The sequence below is a fragment of the Candoia aspera genome, chromosome 2 (assembly GCF_035149785.1).
Source record: "Candoia aspera isolate rCanAsp1 chromosome 2, rCanAsp1.hap2, whole genome shotgun sequence".
NCBI classification, from domain to species: Eukaryota; Metazoa; Chordata; class Lepidosauria; order Squamata; family Boidae; genus Candoia; species Candoia aspera.
In genome coordinates this window covers 118,677,738-118,703,819 of record NC_086154.1, presented here as the reverse complement: position 1 = coordinate 118,703,819, position 26,082 = coordinate 118,677,738, and the positions used below count along the sequence as shown (strand labels likewise).

Below are 26,082 nucleotides of genomic sequence, written 5' to 3'. Positions count from 1 at the left end.
CAGAAATACCAAGATGAATTAATACACAGACACACACACATACACACACACAGAGGTTTCCTGCCAAGTAGACTTAAAACAAAATTAACATTCCTTTGTCATTTGTCCATTTTCAAGAAAAATTAATGTCTGAAGTAAGACATTACAAAGCATACAGATGATCTATAAAACCAGGTTGTTATCTGACTGAGCTTGGAAAGCAAGTTCATTAAAAAAGTCCATTCTTCCTGATTAATTGCACCTTCCTTGATGGTTTGAATTCACATTTCTTTTGTAGCTAAAGGAACAAAATGTCTTCCTTGATGCTATGATGATTTTAAGTTAAAAAACCCTTCAATATTATCTTATGCAGACAAACCTCTGGCAAATAAGTTGCGAGAGTTATTTTCCATATCAATAAAAGAAATGGTTACCAAACAAATGGAAATGAGAATCCCAGAACATCTCATTGATCTCATGCAAAACCTATATACAGGACAGGAAGTTACAATCTGGGTGGAACATGATAAAACAGATTGGCTCCAGACTGGCAAAGGAGTGAAACAAGGCTTTATACTCCATCGCTATTCCACCTGTATGCATGGTTGCTGGGAGTCAGGTGGTGTAAAAAAAATAATAAATAAACATTGAGAGAGGATGGATTGGAAGAACATGAGTGTGGTTTTAAGACTGGAGAAAGAAATATAACCTGTGCTATGCTGATCACACTATTCTGATAGCTGAAAATGCAAATGATCTGGAAGCTCTAGTAATGAAAATCAAGGAGTAATGAAAAATGGGACTATAATTAAATACAGAGAAGACCAAACAATAACAAGAAGTCCCGCAAGAAGCCTTAGAATTGACAGTGAGGATACTGAAGTGATGGATAGCTTCTCCCTTTTAGGGTTGACTCTCAACAGTAAACGAATTAGCAGTCAAGAAATGAGCCACAGACTAGCACTTGGTAGGGTAGCAACAAAGGCCTTTTTGGAATTTCGAGCCATGACATGCTGCCCACCTTTCATCTGAGATCATTAAAATTTGTCCTCCTGAAATCCTGTGTATGTGATAGACTTCTTTGCAATGTTCATGTCTCAGTTGCTCTAGCTGAGATAATATAGACTGCCTGCTCATGAAAGCTAAAAAAGAATAAAGAATAAAAGAATGAAGCTAGATATGCTGTTAAAAAGCCATTTATCTATTCATGCTTGCTAACAAGACAACATGAGCGGGCCAAGTTAAAGAGTCCTCTAAGAAGGAAAAATAATGAAAAGCTAAAAGGGGAACAGGGGAAGCTGAGTGGTAGCAGTGCTAAGAAAACATTCATTATGACATTCAGAACTACAGACAGAGAGACTACTGTATAATGACCTTAGGCAAAATGCCCTTCTCTTTTCTTCTGGTTCATTCAGAAGAAATGGAAACAAATCCAGTGTTTTAAATAATTGGACTTGGAGTTTTGTTGCTGATCAGGAGGCCTGAAGAAAAGGAAAATAAGGGAAAATATCCCAAACACCTCTGACCAGAAACCATTGCTATGGTTCTTCTCATACCTCTTTGTGTTTTGCCAAGAATAACCTTAAGGATTCCAGGAGAGGGAATACAGGAAAGCAGATCCAAGTATAGAGTCTCTGGGCAGAGACAGTGAAGATACTAGCTTAGGTCCTCGGTGATGCCCTCAGCTTAAAGGGCATTTCACCAGCCCCAGATGCTGGAGCTGAATATGGCTAAAAAGCCCTTCCTCATTTCCCTTTTTAAAGATTATTATCGGCTTTGATCTCCAGGTGTGTAAGCTGAGGTTGTTCCGAAGTGCATAGAAACAAGAAGACATGGGAGGGGAGAGGTGATCCCAACACACAAAGCAAATGTCTGTTGAAGACGGAGCCCAGGGCTTCAGACTCCAGAGTCCCATGTATCTTTTCCCTCAACATTAAATGTAGCCTGAGCTCAACAGTTCAGCTCCCCTGCTGGATCTCAGCCTGGCAGGAATGCACATGCAGCAGCAGAAAAAAGTTCAATTATCAAACTTCTAGCAGGAAAGGGTCAGTTTCTTCAGAAGTAGCAGGAAGTTTGGCTTGGAGAAGAAAGAAGGTGGACCCTGATGCAAGTATATGATTTGGGGAGGAGGGGGGGAATTGCAGAAACATGTTGGAATATGGTGGCTGCCAATCTGAAATCAAAACAATTCCCTGCGGTGGGGAATTTGAAACGGTTGGGAGACGGGAGGGATTACGTTTGTACTGAGGGTTTTTAGTTTGTATTTGGCGCACTTTTGCTCATTCTCAGCTTTCTCTGTATTTGCATACTATTCTTTAATAAATCAGATATCATTAAGTTCCTGCTTGTGAGTCTGAGTCTATTAGAGTAGGCAATCATTACAGATAGGAATGCATGCCTGCATTTAGGAGGAAGATCTACCCAGTGGATCTGCACAGAAAAATAGAGTTGGATCAGTTCTGTGATTTTATTCTTTTACGACAGAGCGTTCTTGGCCCTATCATTCTCAAACCAATTACAAAACATCCTTATGTTCTGAGACAAGAATAGATTCCTTTCATGGTTCTTTGACCGGGCATTGAAAGGGAACAGCAAACGTGGGGAACATGCCAGTGTCATTTGATACTAGGCAATACTGTACGCCTTTATAACAAGAAATAAATAAATTAGGCTGGGAGATTTCAAGCCCATTTGCGAGGGCTGAATAATGAGGCCACAACAGTGGCAAGGCGAATGAAGCCAGGGCACAGAACATTTTTGCGGGGAATAACAACAACAAGAACTCTTCATTTCTTTATATTTCTTTCCACTTATCTTTAGGTTATCTGACTACACCATCCAACTGGAGGCAAATGTGGGAGACATCTTTCTTAGTCCACCAGCAGAATGCCCCACCTACTGGCTCATTTATTAATGCAAATGTTTTCCTATTTCTGACATTTCTTCAGAATTTCCTTGCATCTTTCCAACCACAGAGGCCATTGAAATGTGCTGCATCATTGCTTTGCTGTTTTACCATGGGGAATCTCTGCAGCCCATGGAAGCAATCAGTTTTCATGGGATAGATTTTTTGCCACATCCTTTCCCTTCTGGTTCCTGTTCTCAGCTTCAATATTTTATTTTTTATCTAAAACAAGGACACATAACATTTGCAGTCAATCTTCTTCCTATCTATAGAGGTTTGTCTTCTTTCCAATTTTGCTATGTATTTTTATAGTTGATCTTCCTTCACTGCCCACCCCACTCCCTCTCGGAATATCTGTTGAATGCAGGTTTACTGATATATTGGCATAGTCACAGGTACTTTAAAAGGCTTTTGAAGACAGACATATTGCTATATTACCCTAGTTTCCACATTCAGTAGCATTTATTTATTATTTTATAACTGATCTTCCCTTAGCGTTACCTTTCAGGCTGTCAGAAGGGATTTTGTTTTCAAACCCCCACATAAACATAGAGAAATGTATAGATGGGGTAGGAGAACAGAGATACTAGCAAATTATTTTCTTTCTTCTTATGGAGGACAGATGAAAGGATTTTTGCTAATTCACAACCAGAAACTAAACCTCTTTAGAAAGGAACTTGTGACATGGGCAGACTCCATGATCATTCACCTGTTGACCTGTTTGGAGGCAGCTGAGGATGAACATTAAGCAGGTGATGTCCTCTGGAAGCTCAAGACTAGCAAAGTTAAGACATAGGTGTACCTAATGGATGCCAGCACTGGTCTGAAAGATATATCTAACTCAAAAGTATTCCAAATGTAGTTAAACATGTATTGAGGAACAGGTGGGCTGGTGCCTATAAAGCTTCAACAAACCCTCCCCACCTGCCTTTAAACAAGTCTTGAAAGTCTGGCTCTTCCACTATGTTTTGGGCTACGTGGTTGTTGGACCTCTTTAGGTTGGGTTTTGTATGGGGAAGGGGTTTTTTATTGTTCCCTGTGGACAACTATCATTCTTTTCTGTTCTCTCCTGATATTTCTTGCCTTTTTAAAAAAATTGTAAGCTGCCCAGAGGCATTATACAGTTGGACAATCCCAAAAATGTGTTTTATAAATGAACAAATAAGACCTACCTGAATAATACTGAGACCTAGTGTTGGGCCAAACCCACTAATTGAGAAATTAGTAAAACAGTGATTGAACATCACCCACAACTGGATATCTGCCCACTTTAGCACAGTCTTTGCCAATTGATGCTCTGTAAAAGAACAGAGTCACTCCCCCAACCCCTAAATGCCTACTGGCCAGTGCCTCCCCTGCTATGTAACCTACCTGCTTGCTGGGTCCTGCCCTTGATAGGGGCACTGCGGGGGCCATCGCCTGCAGCATTAAAGGCAAGGACAGTGATGAGGTAGGGAGTGTAGCCCGTCAGATTCTTGAGCTTGACACTGCTCTCCGGTAGGAAGAGTGTTTTCACCCTTTCAGTTTCATTCTGCCGCTGAGCCTCCCAGAAATAAATCTGTGGATCAGGAGAATTTGAATGCAGTCAGAGAATATAGAAGGAAAATGCACAGGAGAAAATTAGAGGCAAGAGGATGGCATAAAAACATTGACTTCTCTCTTTGGGTTTGGCACATGATCCTACTCTTCCATTCTAAAATGTGGACATGAAAATTCAGATTTTCCCAGACTAACAAGTTTTTATTCCAGTATTATGAATCATACCTTTTCTTTCAGAGTTGTTTCTTTCTATGTACCCCCACTCTACTATCCTAAGCCTCATATCCAGATTCTTCAGCACCATCTCATAGACACGGTTGCATTTAAGTGACTCTTAAGCAGAAAGAAGCTCTTTGACAGTACTGATCAATTAATAAACTATAATAATCTAAAAACTAGGTGATATGTTATGTTCTTCAAGAGAAGAAATTAAGTCTCCCTTGAGTGAAGTTTGATTCTTGGTGACTACATTGTCTTCTTCTGGGATCTTTAAAAATTTTCCATTTTGGTTTATAGCCATGAGATTTCCTAGTAGTCTCCTATCAAAGTACTAAACAGGTTTGGCCCTGCCTAGCTGCCTAGATGCTATCACCTACCACAGTGCACTGGGAAACTGAAAAAACAATGGCCCATTTAATAACTGCCTAGTTACCTGAGGAATTCAAAGATGCTGAGATTTCTGCCTTATAAATACACAGGTAATGATTACACAAGCATTACTTCCCCCTTGCTTCAAGGTCGACATCTGTCTTGGGTTGGAACTTGATAAAGCATTTCCCTTTCTCTTTTCCTTAATGTAAGAAAGAAGTGGTGGTGATACTTGAGCAGTGGAACTGCCAATCAAAGCATGACAACACTGAGTAACTCCTCCCAGATTATTTTCTAGAGGAAGGAGGAAACTGAAGAGAGAAGGATTTGGGAGGTATGGGTGGAAGAACAGGTCTCAGGGAGGCTCAGGGTCCTACTGTAGGAAAATCTCCATTCATCAGAAAGACAGGATTAGGAATATATCTAGTGTCAGGGAAGGCAAATATTAACAGGCTATAGATATGTAGTAGTATGAAGTGAACCTGTTTATAACCCATTTTAAGTTATTTAGTAAAAGTGAATTTGTTTCTTTAAATGTTAATACAGTGACTGTGCTATCCTACATCTTCCCATGTTGCACCTAATCACCTTACCTCAGAGACAAAGAAATAAAGGAGAAAAAACAAAATTTCTAAAGCAGAGAAGGATTGAGTGGAATCAGCAAGACAAAGAGATCCTGCAGAAGTCTCCCAGAGTTTATGGGATTTTGCTTTAAATTTGAAAAACAAAAAGATAATAAGAAAAGGACATTCACAAAAAGGGGATATGCTGACAATGCTGAATCTCCAAACATACTTTTTATTGTTAACTATCAGATTGTTCCAAGAACTTTTAAGCTGGCATGTGAAAAAATGTCCCCAGAGATTGTGAGACAAATTAAGTCCCTGAAAATGTATCTTAAAGCAGAGGATCTCAATACAGTAGCCATATTCCTTGTATTATTGGAAAATATCAAGTTTAAATAATATTCATTCCTGAACTACGCAAGATTGTGTAAGCAATTAATTTTTAGTTTTGGCTTATGGGGTGCATTGGGTGAAACACAGTGTAATTTTGAAGTCACTTTTGGGTGATATCCAGATTTCCACAGAGAAGCTGGACCTTCCTGCTAAGCCATGAAGTCATGGTACCAAAGAGACGACAACAAACAGGTTCCATGGCAACGCTTCTTGGCACCCTTACAGTTTCTTAGGAAACAAGAAAGCAACTTTCCCCAAAGGTCACTTGTTTGGCTTCTAAAATGTCCCCTTGATCCCTTATTGGACATATGAAGCCAGATGATACTTGTCTGAGATTGGCAAGAGAACACTTCTACCTCCATAATGTACTTTCAACTGCACAACCAGGGGACAACAGATCAAGGTGGCCTTTTACCAGTTTGCAATGCTGGATTTGGGAGAATGACAGAAGTTGTTCTGAATGAAAGCCACTTCTTTTGTAGCTTTAATTGCATATAATGAGGTCACAAAACCAGTAAGTTTTCTGGAGTACAAATCTGTCTATAACTGCTTTCCTCAGCCAAATATCCTGCATTTATGTAGGCATTTAACCCATATACGATACGATACGATAATATACTATACTGTTTAATTATATAATATATTATATAGGGGTTATATTACAACCCCTGTATTATAAGGGTTATAATCTATTATTATATTACATTACATTACATTACATTACATTATATTATAATAATATAATATATAATATTATGAGTTAAATGTTTATACAAATGCAGGATATTTGGCTGAGGAAAGCAATTCTAGACAGAAAGTACTCAGAAAGCATATTGGTTTTTTGACTATTATAATAATTATAATAATATAATAACCTGGCTTTTCACCAGGCCTTTGGCAAGAGAGAGTGAGACCCCTCGCTTCATTGTGCTTGCATCTTTTATCTTTACTTTTTAAATTGATTTTATTGTGATTTCTGATTGTTGTGAGCTGCCCAGAGCCAGGCAGAATGCAAGTTTAATAATTAATTAATTAAGTAATTATAATAATATACAGCCAACCTGCCAAGCTAGCTGTAGAATTATTTGAGTTAGTCCAAAATATTAGGAATGCACTAGAGTGGAAAAGGCTGATTTATACGACAATTGTGCCTATACTATGTGAGTCTTAAAGGCAGTCCTTTACACATTTGGAATATATATGGAAACAAGAAAGAACATCCTCAGAGGCAAAAGCATCCCTTATGACAGGGTATCAGGCATGAGATCCCACTGTTCTATTTGAAACTCAACAGCATCACTTACAGGTGAAGGGTGGAACTGTGTTTTTTTCTTTGTTCATTCTAGACATGGGGCTGTTGCAGACTTGCTCCCACTGTGAAATAGTGGTAAGGCAAGCTGTGATATACGTATATGTATTATTTATTTTCCTTCATGAGTTCAAAGTGGTGTACATAGTGATTTCTCCTCTTATTTTTGTCCACAACAGCCCTTTGGGGTAGATTGGACTGACCCAAAATCACCCACTGAGCTTCTGTGGCTGAGGGTGGACTAGAATTGGGTCTCCCCTCTCCTAGTCCAACATCTTAACTGCTGTAGCACATTAATTGTTAGTAGACAGGTTGCATGTGGCTCACAATGCCTCATTTCATAGAATCACACTGTTGAAAGAAACCATTATGCTTGGTGCAGAATTCCAGATTAAAGCATCCCTGAACATCCCTGAATGCTACTGTATAAATACATCCAGTAAAAGGAGACCACCACCACCCATAATTGTTGGCTCCATTATTGAATTGTGTCATTGAGAACTTTTTTCGTAACACTCAACTGGAAACTGCCTTCCTGTAATTTAAGATTATTATCCCATGAGCTGCTCTGTGGAATGATAGAAACCAGGTCTTGCTCTCCTGTGTGACATCCTTTCAAGTACTTTTAACATTCTGTCATGCCTCCACCCAGTTTCTTCAGTTTCTCCATGTATGTTTCCATCCCCAATCACCCTTACTGCTCTTCTTTATACTTGTTCCATTATTATTTTTTTCTTAAAATGTGGTGCTTAGAAGTGGGCATAGCACTTGAGATGGATCTAACCAGTTGTAGTGCCCTGGCACCCAAAATTGTGCAACCAATTTTGATAGTACTATTGGGTGTTTTTCAGGGTTTAGGATAGATTTAGAGGTTGGGAATAGGAGAGGTTACACCACCATGATACTGGAAGGCCTCCTGAGGTTGTGTTGTGTCCCTTGACCCCTTGCTCATCCCTATTATTAAAACAAAACAAAAACAGGCAAAATAACACCTGGCTTTAAAAAGAGCAAGAGGGGGACTGTAAGATGCTGTAAAATATCTGTTTCCAGAAGGAGACTCTCAGGTTAATCTATTACAGCAAAAACAAATGAGAGTACTGTGGCACCTTAAGGACTAAACAATTAACTTACAGTATTGTCTCCAGGATGCCTATGTTATTACCAATTACTGTTTTATGAATGACCACAGGTAATAATGTAATTATCATTGTCTATACTTCCTGTATTTTATTTGATGCTGATTTCCATCCACCCACCCATCAGTGTATACATCTATAACTCTGGGTAATTCCATGCAATTCTAATACACAGTAGACATTAATCCATGAAATGTTATGGATTAATGAACATGTTAATTTCCAGTGTGCCATAAAACTTTCTGTGGTGCCATTTAGCCTGACACTGGACACTAATCTCCATTAATGCAAGCATTTCTAAAAGATTAGCCAATATAGCAACAAAGAAGAATACACTGTGATGCATTTATGTAACAATGACAGAAGAAACAGCAACAGCTGTAAGTCTGTTCCCAATTTGTACCAGGCAGAGGATTCTGGCCCCCATCCTTAAACATTTGCCAGGGTGAAAAAAGCACCGATGCACCTCCAGGGAAGATCCTTCCCTCCCCTCCACTGCGTAGTTACCTTGTAGCCTTGGATGTCTCCATTCTGTGTCTCAGGTGGTGGTGGCTCCCAAGTAATGTCGAGTTGGGTAGCTGTGATACTTTGGATAGCTACATTCTGTGGTGCAGCTGTGGGGACTGAAGAAAGCAAAGAGAATGGGAATCAGAATGTGCTGGACTGAGAAACAAGTGCTCGTGCACACCCATGGAGAGGCAGGAGTTGCTTTGCTTTAAACCAGACCTTTGTCTCCAAATGCCTGGTACAAATGCCATGCTTTGGCCATGGACTTTCTCTTGGGATACAAGCCTGCTTGGCATCCTCCTGGCAGCTGTCTTTTTACTGATGAAAGAATGGAACTGTTGCTTATTACTGGAGTTGATTCTAATGGATTTCCCCAACAGCTGCAGGCAATCTGTCAAAAAACTCTACGATTTAACCCTGAGCTAATCCTCTGTAACCCAGATGGTGTAATGGTATGTGGGAAAGGCCTTGGGAGACGGGGCAAAGAGATGCTGCCTAGGGAATGGTCAGATAAGAGATAGCGTAGCCTGCAGCTGGATAGTAGGTGGGGCAAGAGGCTCAGAAGAGACCCTTCCTAGTTTCTCAGGTTGTAAAGGAGACAGCGGGAGAATTGTACTATCAGACTTGCAAGATTAACATCAATCTTACCAGGTAGACCAGATAGGAAACATGACCAGATGAGCTAATTCTACTTTATTGTAAAGCTACATTAACAGAATCTTGCAAGTCTGAAAGTGCAATTCTACTGCCATCTCCTTTACAGCCTGAGAAACTAGGGAGGGTCCCTTCTGAGCCTCTTGCCCCACCCACTATCCAGCTGTGGGCTATGCTATCTCTTATCTGACCGTTCCCTAGGCAGCATCTCTTTGCCCTGTCTCCCAAGGTTTTTCCCACATACCATTACAGATAGGTAGGTAAAAAATGACATGGAGACCCAAAGCAGAATGACTTCTACAAAGCAGATGCTCAACTCACCAGCCTCACCAACAAAGACCTCTTGTGGTGAACTGGTGGGCCCCTCACCCACAGCATTGTAGACGCTCATTCGGATCTCATAGCGATGGTGTTTGTTCAGATCTGCAAAGATGGAGAAGGTCAGTGATCATCCAGAAGTCAGAAGGAGAGCTCATCTGGGCTGCCTCCACAGTAGCAGCACATGCCCTCTGTTTAGCTCCCTCTCATTTTCCTCTCACTATTACTTGCTTGAGAACCTGGCCACAGTGGCATGTCCTACTTCCTGTCCTAACTCTTTAAGTTGGAAAATGGAGGCAGAATATAATTCCTGACCAAAACAACAACAACAAAACACAGAACAAAGCAAGAGCTCTGGTTTATTGCATGGGATTCTAATATGTGAACCTTAAAGGAAAAAAAGTCCTAATTGTAGTTGTGAGTAAAGGTGCTGTTTTAAATGGGTTCTCAAAATGGGTTCTGTTGTAATTATTTCTTGTAATATACTCAGAAAGTACCCTGACTAATTGTTGGATTTGGCAAGAAAGGGGATAAGAGGGTTAACTGGAAACCACACCCACTACCCTTAGCTATGAGAAACATGGCTCTAACCTACAGCATCTTCCCTTCCAGACATGCAATTCTCATCATCCCCAACAATCCAGCTGAGAGCAAGAAGGAATTGCTTCACACATGCGAGCCCAGAGACTCAAGCAGAGACCAGGGTACAGACAAAAGAGGAGCACCCACTTACTGTCCAGCTCGTATTGTGTGAGGGAGGCCTCGCTCAGGTTCCGCATGGCGTAAATTGCTGTGGGATGGCAGGTGGTCAGAAGGGGAAAGCGGTCAGTGCAAGGTTAGCTACATGTAAAGAAACACTTGGACAACACAAGCTGAACTAAGCAACATCATTATTGGGGAAGAGAGCAGCTCAGGGAGAAAAGCTCAGTCCAAGCAAGGAATGTTGAGGGGTCTCCAGAGAACAGGGAAGGTGGGGTGGGAAGGTGACAAATACCTAGGAAGAGAAGGGCGATCAAAGTTTCAAAGGACAAACAAAATTGCCCAGAATCTATTACAGGCATTAGGATAGGTTGGATACATGTGTCCCATCATTCTGCATCCATAAAAGCCCCCTCTGGCAGCCAAGAGCTTGAGCTGCTAAGGACTGACACACTGACACAAAGGCTGCAACCACAAGAGGACCAAATACAGCTGTGGTCTCATGCAACAAAAGGCCATAAACAACTGCTCCAGATATTCCCTTCAGGAGAAGTTTATATGTGGGATGTTTCTGCTTGTGTATTTTTGTGATCTAAAATAGTGGGCCTGGGTATATTTTCATTAGTAAGTCACCAAAATGTTATATCTGTTCAGTGGAATGTCTTGCAGTTTTTACACAGCTGTTTTATTAACCTCTATGATACATGCATTATTATATACTGTATGTCAGGGTTTCTCCACCTTGGCAACTTTAAGATGTGTGGCCTTCAACATCCAGAATTCCCCAGCCAGCATGGCTGGCTGGGGAATTCTGGAAGATGAAGTCCACACATCTTAAAGTTGCCAAGGTGGAGAAACCCTGCTGTATGTGAACCTGGGGGAGTAGGTTTTCCAATTCTCAAACTAGTGTTTTATGGTGTATTTTAATATCTCTTGAAAAAGAGATTGTTTCAAACTATGATGTATCAGAAAGAGGAATCCTGGACAGTGCTGTTTTGGATTTTTGATGGATATACTGGCTTCTTGCTGGAGTTAGCATTTTCAGCACAAGTTCAATCACGTATTGCTCTAGAAGAGTTTCTGGATTTATTAGCATAAAAGGAGTTTCTGAACATAAGCCATATCATTGTAGGAAGCATTGGGAGAACCAGTGCAATCCTTAGGACCAGGTCTTATAAACAGCTTGCTTGGGAATGATATGGCAAAATCATTTAAAAGCAATCGGTACAGCAACCTTTTACCAGAAGCCTGGTGAATGAACTACGTTCTGATTATTCTCAACTCATATATTCTCCCTCTGCATACTTACGGGTCAGCTCTGTCCATCTGGCATTGGGATTGCCCACACTGCGTGCAATAAAGCCTCGTACCCCTTCGTATGCCAGCTCCCGATAGCGGATGCGGAAACCTAGCAAGATGCCATTGATTTTGTCCTCAGATGGGCCCTGTATAAGAAGACACAGTGAATGCAAAAGTGACTCTTCTAAGCACAGATTACCCATGGCACTATCTCCAAATGTGATGATTCTGGGGGATATCATTCCTTTGTCCTTTCATGCTGTCCCTTCTGTGGCCTAGCCAAGAGCTGCTAAAAAGCAGCCCCTGCCAGCAGAATGGAATCCAGGGATATAGGCAGAAGATGCCCCAGAACTGAGGATTAGTGGGTTGAAATAGTCCAACTATCCATTACAGATCCCTCCAGCTTTCTACTGATCTCAAGTCAACATTCCACAGGTTGTTTTTCATGAATTCCACTCTAAATTCTTTTATGTTACCTGTTCTCGGCCCGGCCCCCCCGCCACTATACACATGCCAACTGGAGTTCTTCTTTTTACACTGCAAGGAGGGTCAGCCCTTCCCATAAATCCTGGGGTACATGATCCATTTATGATGTCCTGTGTTTCAACAGCAAAGCCAGCTATTCTACTGTGAATGCAGAACTTTTCTTTGTGTTAGTTATCAGCTCAAATAACAATGTTGGGTGGGAGTAAATGAGGAACTAGGAAAACAACTGTTTACTCAAAATAAGTTGCAATCCTGCTATCTTTGTTCAGCTTTACTTGTATAAGCTTACATAACTGGAATTACTTCTTCCCTCAGGAAAACAAGCTTAGAGCACTATGCCAAAGACTGTACAGTATAGTACAGGGACCAAAAACGTTTCTTAAAAATGTGGGAATCCCTGAACATTCTGATTCTTTTATTCAGAGTTAAAATGGGGAAATGAATGAAAGAATATGCTACTCTACCTGCCAGTGGATCAACACTGATGTGGTGGTGTGTGGTGTCACTGACAAAATGGTGGGAGCTTCCTCTGGGGCTGAGGAGAAAAAGAAATACAAGTCAAATACTCAAGCTCTTACTATGATGCAAAGAACACCAGGAAATGCAAGCTAAGGAGATGTCATCTTTCACAGAAGTTTAAACGAGAACTTCTTTTTGGAGATGAAGACCAGATGTGATCACAATTTCCTAGCTACTTGGAGGATTTTTTTTTTAATCCATTCAATCATGTCCAATTCTCAGAGACTACCTGGACAAGTCCCTGCAGTTTTCTTGGCAAGGTTTTTCAGAAGTGGTTTGCCATTGCCTCTTTCCTAGGGCTGAGAGAAAGTGACCGGTGCAAGGTCATCCAGCTGGCTTTGTGCCTAAGGTGGGACTAAAACTCACGGACTCCCAGTTTCTAGCCTGGCGCCTTAACCAAACTGGCTCTCAAGTGGAGGATATCATGATCCTAAAGCAAGATGATTTGCTGATGGAATACTTCACTGATACGGAGTAATGGGTCTAGTTGTAATAGATTTATCTTGGCCTTTTTACAACTCCATTTATGCTCTCTCTGAATTTGTTAAGGGCCACTTGTTTTCTCTGCTTATCATTCTTTTCATTAGTTTCTCCACAGATTTCACTCCATTATATTTTCAATCTTCAGTTTCTATTATAGTTCTGTTGTTCATCTTAATTGTGCCTAACACTATTCTCTAAACTGAATCCCAGTTGTATCAACCTCCTCAGTTTGTCACAGCAGAAAGTTTGCTTCCCATAATATCCAGCTTTATATATAGCTTCTTCTCTTGCATTCTAACACAAACAAGGCCACTACCAATAAAACATGAGAGATAAATCTACAACAGGGGAAAGATAGCAATGAATCTGAATAGGGTTAGATGTAAGATGGGTTATTATACAAATGGGAGACCAGATAGCAGAGAAGAGGCATCCCCCCCTTATTTATTCTTTCCTTGTCCTGAATTTGCTTTCTTTCTTTTGTCTGGTTGCACAGCTAGTAAATCTCAAAGATGAGATCTTTTCAGACAGACTGGGGAAAAAATAATCAGTGTTCCTATGAATGCTACAATGCATTCACTGAATTCTCATTATTTTTTGCATTGCACAATCATCTTTATCCTCAAGATGGGAGGAAAAAGGTTTCACATTTGGTAGTAATTCATGACCTCATACGTTTGCATACCAGCCTGGAGAGTGGTGAGTGATTCTGACTCTTCGCTGTATTCACTGTCACCAATGTCATTGGTTGCCTTAACACGGAATTTGTAGGTGGTGAATGGCTTCAATCTGCAAACAGAATGCATGATATCTGGTTTGGTTTTGGAAGAACAACTTCCCACATGTTTTGTTGCCTTCTGTCTGCCAAGCCCAACATCCTAACTTTTTCTTTTTTCATTCCAAGACCAGCAAGTTTTTCCTAAGGCCCTTGGAAAACAGAACAGACTAACAAATTGGAACACTGAACAGTGGTTTTCCCTTCTGAATAAATGCCTCCCGCATTGCATCAATTCCTGCCTCACCTGTTCACTATGAAGGATGTGGTGTTGTGCTTGACAGATGCAGAATGCAGCATCCATTTCCCATCAGGGAGTTCCCTTGTTTGCACAGTATAATACCGGACTGGTGAGAGCCCATCACTGCCTGGCTCCCAGGACAATAGCACATTCCTGGCCTTGACATCTTCCTGCAACACAGTTGGCTTGCTGGGTGGTTGAGGACGGTCTGGGAGATAAGAAAGATACAGATCACTGAAAGCTTGAAGCATGGGATGAAAACAGATACGGTAATGATAGGGGTAGGTCAGAGATTATTTTCAGGATGGTACAATATGCACAAGAATCCTGACCCTTTATTAATTTAAACAGGTACCTTTTCCTTCTGTACTCAATCTCACACTATCTAACTGGCTTTGATGTCTAGTAAATTCACTGGTTTCCTACAAATCCCAGTTTTTCATTTTAAAATGTGTGATCACAGATGGTTCATCCATTCATACAGTTTAATATGATGCTTCCAATACCTCTTTGGGTTTTTTTTAAAACAGCACAGTATATTGACTCCATGAAAACAGTTGGGTCTGGATAACCATTCTGAAAGCAGACATTAGTTGACAAGGTTGGAGAAGGATTAATAAATAAAAGGCAGGGAGTGGTAACACTTTGGGTGGTAAGATTTTTTATTCATAATGAGCTTCACAAAAAATCCTTTGCTTAAAAGGTCCAGTGGAGTATGTTCAATTGCTTAAGTAAGAATGAGAAAATATTAACAAAATTAATGTAGAGAAAGTCACAAAACGTATGGAAATGACGATCAGTTCAATCATCATTAACTATATTATATATATTATAGGCCTATTAAATGAATGCCTTTGATATATGGTCACTAATATGCTATAAAGCATTTACTCCTACTACTCTTCTTAAAAGATGAGCACCTGGGGGCATAATTTTCCTGTAGTCTGAAAGAAAATGGGGTTTCCTTGAAATAGGCTCATTATTAGAAGAAAAACTGATGGTTTTTCAGCAATAATTGATAATGTATTGCATGATGCACTTGTCTGTACATGCCTTAATAGGAATCTGATTTGTAATATACAAATTACCCATTCATAACTTTAACCTTCTGCTTAATGCATTGTTATCAGTACTGAACCCACAGAATTTTGGTTTGCACTTCTCCGGAATACTAACTATTGCATGCATCTGCAACTTAGAAGATGGCCATTGAAGTAGATCTCCTGAAGGCTAACCTCCTAATTTGTCAGGAAACCCTTAAAGGCTGAAACATTTTGCAGAATTAAATCAAAGACTTAGAGCCCAATTGGATGTCAGTCTTGACTTATTTTATTTAAACACAGCCTCAAAAGGCTGAAACTTTAAAGTGAGGGAAAAACTGAAATGCTGCTTCTTTCTCTCTCCTTTCATCTTGAGTTCTTTCTTTCTTTCTTTCTTTCTTTCTTTCTTTCTTTTTCTTTCTTTCTTTCTTTCTTTCTTTTTCTTTCCTTTTCTTCCCTTCAGCTATTTATCCATTCAATAGCACCTCCCTTTTCCCAAGCTGTTTTTCCAGGCACTGAAATGGGAAGGAAGTTATATTATATAGCTCTTCTCTCTTTGAGAAAAAGGAACAGTGATTGGTGGGGAGTGGTACAAGGAAAGGAAATATTGAGTACAAAAATGGCTGAAAATGAAAGGGTTAATTGCAATACCAGTTTGCTACTCAGCCATGCACTGTCTTAAGAGAATTTTTAAAACAGTCTTTAGGAGCAAACATACACCCACTGGTGAGACATGCCTAATTTTTGTCTCAGTGTAATTTCAGATACTCTTGTGTCCTGGCCCAATTACCTCTCTTTTCTGTGGTGACTACCAGAGCCTCTGCAGCTTCACCCCAGCCCTTTCGGGTCTGTGCTGTGATACGGAAGAGATAGGTGGACTCAGGCCTAAGGTTGGTAGCAGTAAACTGGCGTGCGCTGGGGCTGAGGACTTCTACGCTGGCTGAATTGGCAGTCGTAGTGTTGAGGCGGTGAGTGATCTGGTATGCTGCCACAGAATCAGAGTAGCACTGTGTTAGAAAATGTTTGGAGAAAAGGGGTGCCGCCCCCTATGGCTGTCTTTGGGGCAGCTGAAGAAGTTGTTCTCTCAATGGAAGTAGACTGCAATCACTGGAATAATTATTACAAATTAGAGTCCAAGGATCTGGCCCACAAGTTTGAGCTGGGTTCCCTTTTTATCCTGCCATAATTTTTCTGTGGCACTATTTGCTGTTCAAAAAGACAGATGGGAGAAGCCTCCAGTCCTTGGGTCACTCTGTACTCCTCTGCCTTACCTAGAATGATACCATTGGGAGCCGCAGGAGGCTGCCAGATTAGCCGAACAGAAGTTGTTCTCACTTCAGGGAAGAGAATGCCCACCGGTGGCCCGGGCACTGGAATACATCAAGGCAAGAGACAATGGATGCTTAGGTTGAGCTACTAAGGTATACGCTGATTTATTCATACAGGCAGAGAATGGAATGTGCACACAAACACAGATACACGCCCTCAGTGGTACATGACACTAAAACCAATATTGTTTTGGGGTGACCAGGACAGAGTGTGTATGGAGAAGGGGTGCTGCTTATAATGCAGGATCGAGATTTTATAACGTAGGTAGGGACAATGTAGGGTAGTGCACTGGCTAAAAGGCTAAGCTCTCTATCAGGAAGTGCTGGGTTCAAGATTCTCAAAAAGCTAAGTGGGATCAGACCCAGTTAATATCACAAGCAAGTGGAATGTAGTTAATGGAGGGCATGCAGAGAAGTGAAGGAAAATTGTACTCTTTGGCAGATCCCTGAGATATGTATGAAGGCTGAAAAAGGAAGTTTATTGTACGTTGGATCATTGTGTATGATAAAGGCTTGAATTATTGAACATTTTCAATGAGGACGGTGTTGAAGTTTGGTTGCTAATCTTTTTAAAGGTAAGTATGGCTAAGAGACAGACAGTTGTGGGACACCTACCATCATCCAGCGTGCGCTCAAGTATAGGTGGATTGCTGGGTGCCCCATCACCAATGCGGGTGAAAGCAAGCACCCGGATCTCATAAAGGACATATTTCCCCAAGCCTATGAGCTGGGCACTCCGCGAAGCATTGCCTTCCACTAACCAGAACTGGGCCCTTGAATCTGAATCCTTCTCCTTATACATGATCTACAAGAGAAGATATACCAATGATAAAAAATAAAGGCAAACAGTCCCCTTTCCCCAGTTCATTGATGCTAATCAGGGGAGCATTATTAACTAACATCCTTTCCTGTAAAGTTGATAGGATGAGAGCCCTGGAAGAGGCTAAGGCATGACATGAAACAGGATCTGAAGAAGGGGAAATGAGGAAGGGAAAGCCTGAGGGAAAAGAAGCAAGACCATTTTCTGGGAACAAAGTAATTTAAAGACTGAAAAATGTTCCCCAAGGAATCCTGTACTATGGTAGGGGTCTGCAGGTGGAGATTCAGGATCAAGCTGGAAGAAAGACAATGAGACTAGGCATGGAAGAATATGATACTTTAGGTGAGGTCCTTGGAGTATGGCACAAGGGAAAACAGGGAGGGAAAGGATGACCAGATCAAGGCCTATATTTTTAATACTCACCTTGTAGCCCAGAATAAACCCATTTCGATCAGCTTCAGGGATGTCATTCCAGCGCACCAGCATAGAGGTGGAAGTGGTAGCTAGTGCTGAGATATTGGTGGGTCCAGATGAAGGCACTACATGCACAGAGTACAGACAAGAATACAAGTTACTACATTGTCCAGAACCTCATGTGTTAAATTCCAAGCAGGCAGAAATAAGCCTACCAGATTTCTTATATGGCTGGAGTGGAGAGAGTACCTGACTCCCGGGTTCGCCCCACCACAGTCTGACTCCATGGCCCAGGCCCAACAGCATTGAAGGCCTGCACCTGCACACGGTACTCAGTCCATTCCTCCAGGTCCTCAATGGTGAACTCACGCTCCACACGGTCATGGATAGTGTTGGTCAGTGTGTGGCTGCGCCCATCAAGACGTGAGTAGCGCAACCGGTAGCCCACCGACTCAGGGCTGCCATTGTATTCACTCTCTGGCAGTGGCTGAGAAAAGAGAGGGCCCATTACTGTTGGCCTGCATCCTATTCTTCTCTAGAATGGCTCCCTCAGAAAGGGTCACTTCTTTCCTACTCAACTGAAGAGACACTAACTTTTGTAAAACAGGTGAAGTTTCAAAGGCTACCTAAGTGGCTGTGACTTTCATGAGCAAATGGCCAGATTTCTTTATAATTACCTTGTAATTTTCTTGAATTGAAATGATAAATACTGAAAATGGGCAACAAGACCATTCATTATAAAAAAAATTCAGAAGACATGCAAAAGAAGGGAAAAAACAGTTGGATTTCTTTTTTTCTCTCATAAGGAATGTGTATGGAATAGCAATCAATTTGAACCCGTAAGGTTTTGAATCTTAATTCTTGTGCTTAATAGAAAAGCCTTCCAAATCCAAAGCAGATATTACCGAAAGTTTCTGATTTGTATTGAAGTACTTCCAGTATAACCTCAGCAGGTGATAGCACCTGTCTGATCATATCTGGGTTGGGAAGCCAAGATGAGTTCATCCTGGTTAGTACTTGAAAGTGAGATCTCACTGTGTAGACTAGACTGGGAAGTTGAAAAACATTTTGGAAAAAGTGACTACTAGCCATTTTCATAACACTGTTGATCAAGAAATCTACATGAATATATCCATAAAGTCATCATGTCAGACTTCCAACATAGTCAGAACCTTAATTCCATCACTGAATTTAACTTGGTAGCATCTCTATCTTAGACAAGTGGTGGTATTAAAGCTTCTGTTAGGGGCAGCAAGAATTTTATGCCTTGAGGAAATTATCATTTTGTCTGAGGAAAATGGGATCATGGATAAGAGTGTAGGTGTTGATTCAGGATTAAGCCTGTTGTTATTCAGTTGGTGCCCCACAACTCTTCCAAAAAATACCTAGAATGGGAAGGAAGGAAGTATAGCCCATGGTGCCCCCTCAACTCCTGTTCCTCTGACATTTGCCTATTTTCCTTTGATCTTTATTTCATTCCCCATTCATTACCTCTTCTCTTGCTTCCTGCCCCATCTCTTCACACCCCAACCCTTCCCTTCCACTGTACTTCTAGACCCCTCCATTCATCCTAGCATGATAAAAGTTGGAAAGGGTGAAGTTGCTTTTCAATTACCCAATACTTCACTGTAGCGATATCCCAAGTTTCTGAACCAGCCTTAAGTAGTATTTGTCACTTCATATGAATCTCTCTATTCACCTTGAATTCAAATTCACTTACTGAAGTTCGTTTGGCTCACTAAGTAAACAATGATATGGTGACTGGCCCCCTGTGATTTGCACCTTCTCCCCGGCTTTGTTATTGCCTGCTTTTTTTCCCTCCAGAAATAATTACGGGGCCTCCTTAGGCTAGAATTCTCACCATCCATCGTAGCCAGAGGCTGGTTTCACTGGCTGTTCGTACTGTAATATTGGCAGGAGATATATCTGGGGGAGCCTGCAATGTCTGGATCCTGCGGGAAGGCAGACTGGGTGGACTTGTCCCCACAATGTTCACTTGTCGCATTCGGAAACTGGAAGCAGAGATGAAATGGATTAATGTTGGAAGGGAGAATATTTTGAACTTCCACATTCACATGCCTTCAGTGGCCTTTTGTCTTGTTTTTTTCCTGTTCCTCTCTCTTTCCTCTTAATATCAGTGCAGGAGCCATAATATGTAATATATTATATAATATGTAATAACATACAAATAAGTAGCACCCTACAAATGTGTTTTCATTAAGCCTATCTGGTGCCATATTCACTCCTGTAATCGTTGGTGCTTGAAAAGGTAGGGAGGGCCACAATCCTCATTCCCAATTTTAGCCAAACCACATCCTCTGCAACAGTCTTCCGAAGATAAAAAGAAAGTTGTCATAAAAGGTTATGGGGGTTAAGTCTATCTGCCTTTCTATAATTCAAGCAATCATTGTCATATCCACACAGATATCTGTTTGATATCTTCAAGAGGGAAACTGTTTTCTTGAGAGAGTAAGGCAGAGGGGAAAAAATTCATGTTGTGCAGATGACAAGTAGCTTCTGAATTGTTTGCCCCTGGAATTTAGCAAACTCGTCTTGTATGGAGGGGATGGGGGAGGACAATGTTCTTAAATTTTAAAGGAGTTTTAATTTAAAAAAAAAATCCTTTTGGCTGCCCCTTCTTCTGCCCTGACCTTATCCACTTTTTGGGTGTAATCCCCAGGATGCCACACATTTGCCATGTGTCTTGTATCCTGAAATAAAGAAGTGCCCATCTCTGAAGCAAAGGATATCACTTAAGGATTGGGCTACATGCTTCATCACTAAACTGTGTGTTGGGTCTTCCAAGAAAACCTTAATGGTGAATAGGTCTCTCAACAGCTGTTAGCCATGCTTTTCTTATGGAACCTCCATCTTTGGAGGTATCAAGGCTCTGAAGATGAATTGTCAGGAAGCAACAGAAGTTTTTTTTTCTTGAGCCTATTTTTGGGCTTCTTGCTCAGCTCTGACCAGGTTTATGAGAAGTAGGCTGTAAGAAAGATAGATCTTGATTCTGCTGGATTCCTCTTTATATTCCTATCATCATCATCATCATCACCACCACCACCACCACCATCACCACCATCACTCTGCCTTTCTGTCCCTATGCAACTACAGTAATACAAGAGCTAGTTTGGTCTAGCGGTTAAGGCAACGGGCTAGAAACCAGGAGACTGTGAATTCTAGTCCTGCCTTAGGCATGAAAGCCAGCTGGGTGACCTTGAGCCAGTCACACTCTCTCAGCCCAACTCACCTCACAGGGTTGTTGTTGTGGTGAAAAGAGGAGGAGGAGGAAGGAATATTTGGTATGTTTGCTCCCTTGGGTTATTTATAAAAATAATAAAGGCGGGATAGAAAATAGATAAAATTTAAAAATATATAGCTTGATTGGGATCAGCATCTTTCCCTCTTCATACCACCTAGTTGTTTCTTTAATAATTTTATTATGTTAAACCAATTAAAAGAAGAAAATATAAATATATACAAGAATGTTAATGAAAGAAGGGCCTGAAAAATTATGTTGTAAGTAGAACAACTCCCAATATTTTGACCATATTGTTTGAAAGTCTTCTTCCTTGATTCTTTTCAGAAAAAAAAAACCTAATGAAATTATGGGCAAAGAATGCATTTCAATAATCCATTGCTGCAAATGATGTGTTGATGTTTCCTTCCAGTGATGGGTGACAATTTTTTTAACTTTTCCCCTATTCCCTTGACTTACCTATAATATGTGTAGGGGTTGAGGTTGGGCACCTCCATGGAGCGAGCATCTGGCTCATTAGACAGCTGGTGTATGAGGGTCCATTCTTCACTCTCTCCAACCTGACCCACCTGAAAGCAAGCAAGGCAGAGTAAAATTGGGAAAGTATGCCACTCCATAGACCATTGCCTGCTTCCATGCTCAACAGGCTAAAAATGAGTTAACTAACATTGTAACATTTGGTGTTTATGTTCTCAGGGAATGAAGAGCAAGATTGCTTTTATCTAACCATAAAATAAATATTTGGCCAAGTTTAAAAAATCATGACAGTTTACTTGAAAGAATAAATTATTGCCATCTCATTGTTTGTTATTATTCTGTTATTATGTTGTTGGTGGTCTTTAAGCAGGAAAAATGTATACACATGGAATCCTTTAGTACATGCACACAAAAAAGAGAACAATAAATTGAATACATTGCATTTAAGGGCTCTTTATGCAATGCATTGGACCTCCCTGCTATCTTTGTTTTCACTTTCTCATTGAGATTTCAAAAGGATTGCTCATTTTCAAACAGATTTGCTGCTAGAAATATTTTAAATATTTCTGGATGAGATTCCTATATAAATATAAAATCTCAAGGTTATATAGTATAATTATGAATCATATACCATTCTGTCTATTGCTCCTATTATATGGTATCTTCTATTTACTTTTTCCTAGGTATTCCAATTCCCAAATAGTCATGCTTTTCTCTTTGTTCTTGCCTTTAGCCACTGCGGTATTTGGTCGATCTACGGTAAGTTTTCTGAAATTGAGCAAAATAAAAAGCATGCAGGTGTGTGTGTGTGTGTATGTCTGTGTGTGTGTCTTATTCTGATTTGAGATTATGGATTTCATGTCAAAAAGTTTACATAAAGTGTAATGATAAGGAAGTGTCTTCAACTTTCATACAACAGCTGGATGAAGACCTATAAAAGGGATGAAACAAACAGCTTCCACTGCTTTTTTACCAGCAAATGAGACCTGCCTTACCTGAACCTCTACCTGCCACCTGGAAATGGAAGTCTTGCCATCATAGCCAGGACGAAACTGAAGTGTGACTGAGCGGGGACCAATGTTGGAGATGCCCAAGTGAGTTGGGGCCCCAGGGAGTTCTGTGAACAAGGGAAAGCAGGGAACATGGAACTCATTTAACCATACCATAGATGATGCATCAGTTGACCCAGCTATTCTACATAAACCACAAAAATGGCATCTTGCCCAATGTCTGTACTGACAATTTATCTGACTAGTCATGCCTTCTCTACTCTGGTGCCCACCAAATGGATGGCTTTCTACTTCTGTCATCACTAGCCAGCACAGTCTTTTCTATCAACCTGGCTAATGGAAATTGAAGACCAGCCCTTTTTGAAGATACCAGGATGAGGAGGGCTGAGCTAACCTAATGTATACAACAGGAGCAAGCATAACATGCAATCTGGTAAGGACAGTAAGAGGGAAGACTGAAATGCACTATTCCAAAAGAGTCTTTAAGGTAGAAAGAAGACAACCAACATAGATCCAGCAAGCTACATATGCCGCACACTACAGCTTAAAGATGAAATCTACATCGGTACTGGATAATCAAACATGTTTTTGCTCAAGTGGGCAGGATGGGGTAGGGTGGGGTGAGGCAGAAAAGCAGTTTCGCTCTTATGTCAATACTTGTCACATCTAAAGATTGATCTCTCATTACAACGTTCACTGCTGTCTTAGATAGAAACCCAGATAAGGGATTCTGGTGAATCAGGTGGCATACAAATTCTTACAGTAAAATAAAAATAAATGGAATGTGAAGAGGCTACAGAACATTGTTTCCTAAAAACCCTGGGTTTCAAGGAAATGCCTACTTCACTAAAGGTGACCTAAGATGTTAGGGAAGTTGAGAAGTCATACAAATAGATTTTGGTATCTAGTGCCCATGCCATAAAAAAGCAATATGCTTCACTTTAGATCATTTCACAGAATCTAATTATATTTGCACTCATACTTATGGGTAACAAAACCGTTTTCTAAGAATAAGTAGGTTGAAAAGGAGGCAACTTTGAGCCAAGAGGTGTCAGAGAAGAAGCATTTATTCCTGCCAGGGAAGGAGAAGGCTCTCAATAGTTAAGCCAGGAAAACAATATGATTTTTCCAGGACTACAAGCAGCCAGCATCTCCTAACAATTGCTAAGGAACTGGGGTGGGAGGTTGTCATTGCCCTCATCTCTTGCTTGTGTGTTTCCACAAAGCACCTGGCTAGTCATTGTGGAAAATGAATCCAGGAGCAGATAGGCCTTTGGTGTGATCCAGCTGGAAGGATTAAGCATCCTTCTCTTCTCCCTGCAGTTTCATAGAAAAAAGTATCCAATGGGTGTTTATTAGGGCTGTGTAATGCTTTAGATTCAGTTTGGAAGAGATGCTTTGGAATGCATGTGAGCATGAAAGCAACCTCTGTCTACAACTCATTAAAGCTTTTGTATCACTCCAAAGCACTGGAGCCTATAAGTTTCATGACATGTGTATTTTGTGCTGTTTGTTCCCCAATATCAAGACCTGCCAGCAGCAGATAAACTAAATGACCCCAACCTCAGCCCATAAACAAGAAACAGGAATAAACAACAAACAGCTTTTGGTGACTGACATGGTGACTTATTAATGCCACCTACTTGGCACAGGCTTGATATTGGCACAGGCTGCAAACAAATATCTAAAGTGATCTGAATATTCATCAGATTCAAAACTTCCATCTCATGAAGGTCACCAGGGGAGCTGACAGTGTTGTCTGTAATTTCATATTCATTACTTTGATGTTTGTTAATTTAATAATGCTGAAGCTTGAGAGTAGTTGCTTGTTGTCAGATTGTGACAGGCATGTTATGTGCCTGAATGAATGAAGCACACACTTGAATTAATTGAATTACTGAAAAGAACAAATATTGAAAATTAATTGAGACTGACAAAGTTAAAGTTCAGTCAAACTGAATTAAATCAGATATGGAATATTATCTGATTGAGAAGATGCACCTTCAGAACTGTGCATGAAGGTAAAAAAAGGCAAGCAGAAGAATCATCCTTCATAAAGGGAAGAACATAAGACCCTAGATAAGGTTTGTCCCTTGCTAAGTTTTGTTACGCAAAGCAGCTGAAATATACTGAAAAGACACTGTCCCCTTATTAAGATTCATCATGGTTTGCAATGGTGTCTTCCTTGTCTAACATGCCCTTGAGTTGCATTTGTAGCTTTGAAGGTCCATGGTATCAAGATTTCTATTTGCCAGTATTCCAAACTGATGCTCCTCAAAGGCATGGTTAAGAGTTCAGATTAAGGAAATCTTCCTGAAAAGAGCTGAATCAGTTTCGAGCACTCAAATCAGATCTCCATGTTTGCTCTCTTGAAGCATGAAATACTAGTCTTAGTAATTTTCACAGCAGGCACCAACAGTCTCTGAGACAAGACAGGTTACCTGGTTGCAAGATGCTGGGCTTTATATCGTTAGTATTCAGACCAGATATAGGACTGCTGTTTAGAATAACCACTCTGAGTCAAAACTCCCAACTTTTTTGCATACAGTTTGCATTTTATCTTTTGGAGAGCTGTCCAAAAATATGTGGGGGGTGGGGAGAGAAAGGGTAGTGGGGAGGAAAATAGCTTTCCTGCTATCACTTTTCCCCTTTTCTGAAAAAGAAAAAGAAATCAAATGCCTTAATCAAAAGAGAGGTAATCTTGACATTTGTCAAAACGTTCCCTTTCCTCTCAAATAACACGGACAAAATACAAGGAAAATTTGGGCAACTATACTTTTCACTAAATGATTACTTGAACTGTATCTTCTTCTGGTGTAATTTTCCTTATAACTTGAAATCTCTGGATTGATCGGTTTCTCTCTGTACTTATTACTGGGCCTGTAATGCATTGGTATATACACCCACCTATTTAGTAATTTCTATCACAAGCTCCTGTCAAATACATCCATTCCTTGGCTGTAAACAAAGAATGGTCCCCTGTGTGGTATGTACTCTTGTCAGAATTTCCATTCTGAACTGAAGGGCAGAGGCTCAGTGATCCCTGCTAACTCTTGTGATAGGCTGCTAATTGCTGCAGCAAGACCAGTAAATCAGGCTTACCTGGAGGAACCCCAGAAGAAATAGTAGAAGAAGAAACCTGTCCTTGTCCCTTGGATGTCATGGCTGCCACTTCAATAGTGTAAGTGGTCAGAGCAGTGAGGCCAGTGACACGATATTCTAGGGTGACATTGGGGAGGTAGTGTGTAACACGTGTGTTTGTGCGGTTGTACTCCTCCCAGGAGATTCGGTAGCCTAAAAGAACCCAAAATGTGAATAGATACATAGCACTACACATC

At 40.6% G+C, this 26,082-nt stretch overlaps 1 protein-coding gene across 2 annotated transcripts in view; it reads right to left on the bottom strand.

The window, feature by feature from the left end:
• SDK2 (sidekick cell adhesion molecule 2) overlaps window positions 1-26,082 on the bottom strand; it is a 377,040-nt gene that overhangs the window by 22,287 nt on the left and 328,671 nt on the right. The window contains exons 21-37 of one of the 2 annotated variants that reach the window (XM_063293433.1): window positions 25,847-26,038; window positions 22,730-22,851; window positions 21,717-21,826; window positions 19,860-20,010; window positions 18,248-18,485; window positions 18,008-18,123; window positions 17,380-17,569; window positions 16,708-16,806; window positions 16,227-16,421; window positions 14,403-14,604; window positions 14,066-14,169; window positions 12,843-12,913; window positions 11,903-12,038; window positions 10,628-10,684; window positions 9,898-9,999; window positions 8,923-9,038; window positions 4,256-4,442 (exon numbers count right to left, since the gene is read on the bottom strand). In XM_063293433.1, coding sequence (XP_063149503.1) covers window positions 4,256-4,442; window positions 8,923-9,038; window positions 9,898-9,999; window positions 10,628-10,684; window positions 11,903-12,038; window positions 12,843-12,913; window positions 14,066-14,169; window positions 14,403-14,604; window positions 16,227-16,421; window positions 16,708-16,806; window positions 17,380-17,569; window positions 18,008-18,123; window positions 18,248-18,485; window positions 19,860-20,010; window positions 21,717-21,826; window positions 22,730-22,851; window positions 25,847-26,038 — 2,388 coding nt within the window. The remainder of the gene's footprint in view (window positions 1-4,255; window positions 4,443-8,922; window positions 9,039-9,897; window positions 10,000-10,627; window positions 10,685-11,902; window positions 12,039-12,842; window positions 12,914-14,065; window positions 14,170-14,402; window positions 14,605-16,226; window positions 16,422-16,707; window positions 16,807-17,379; window positions 17,570-18,007; window positions 18,124-18,247; window positions 18,486-19,859; window positions 20,011-21,716; window positions 21,827-22,729; window positions 22,852-25,846; window positions 26,039-26,082) is intronic. The other variant, XM_063293434.1, reaches the window with a different exon arrangement.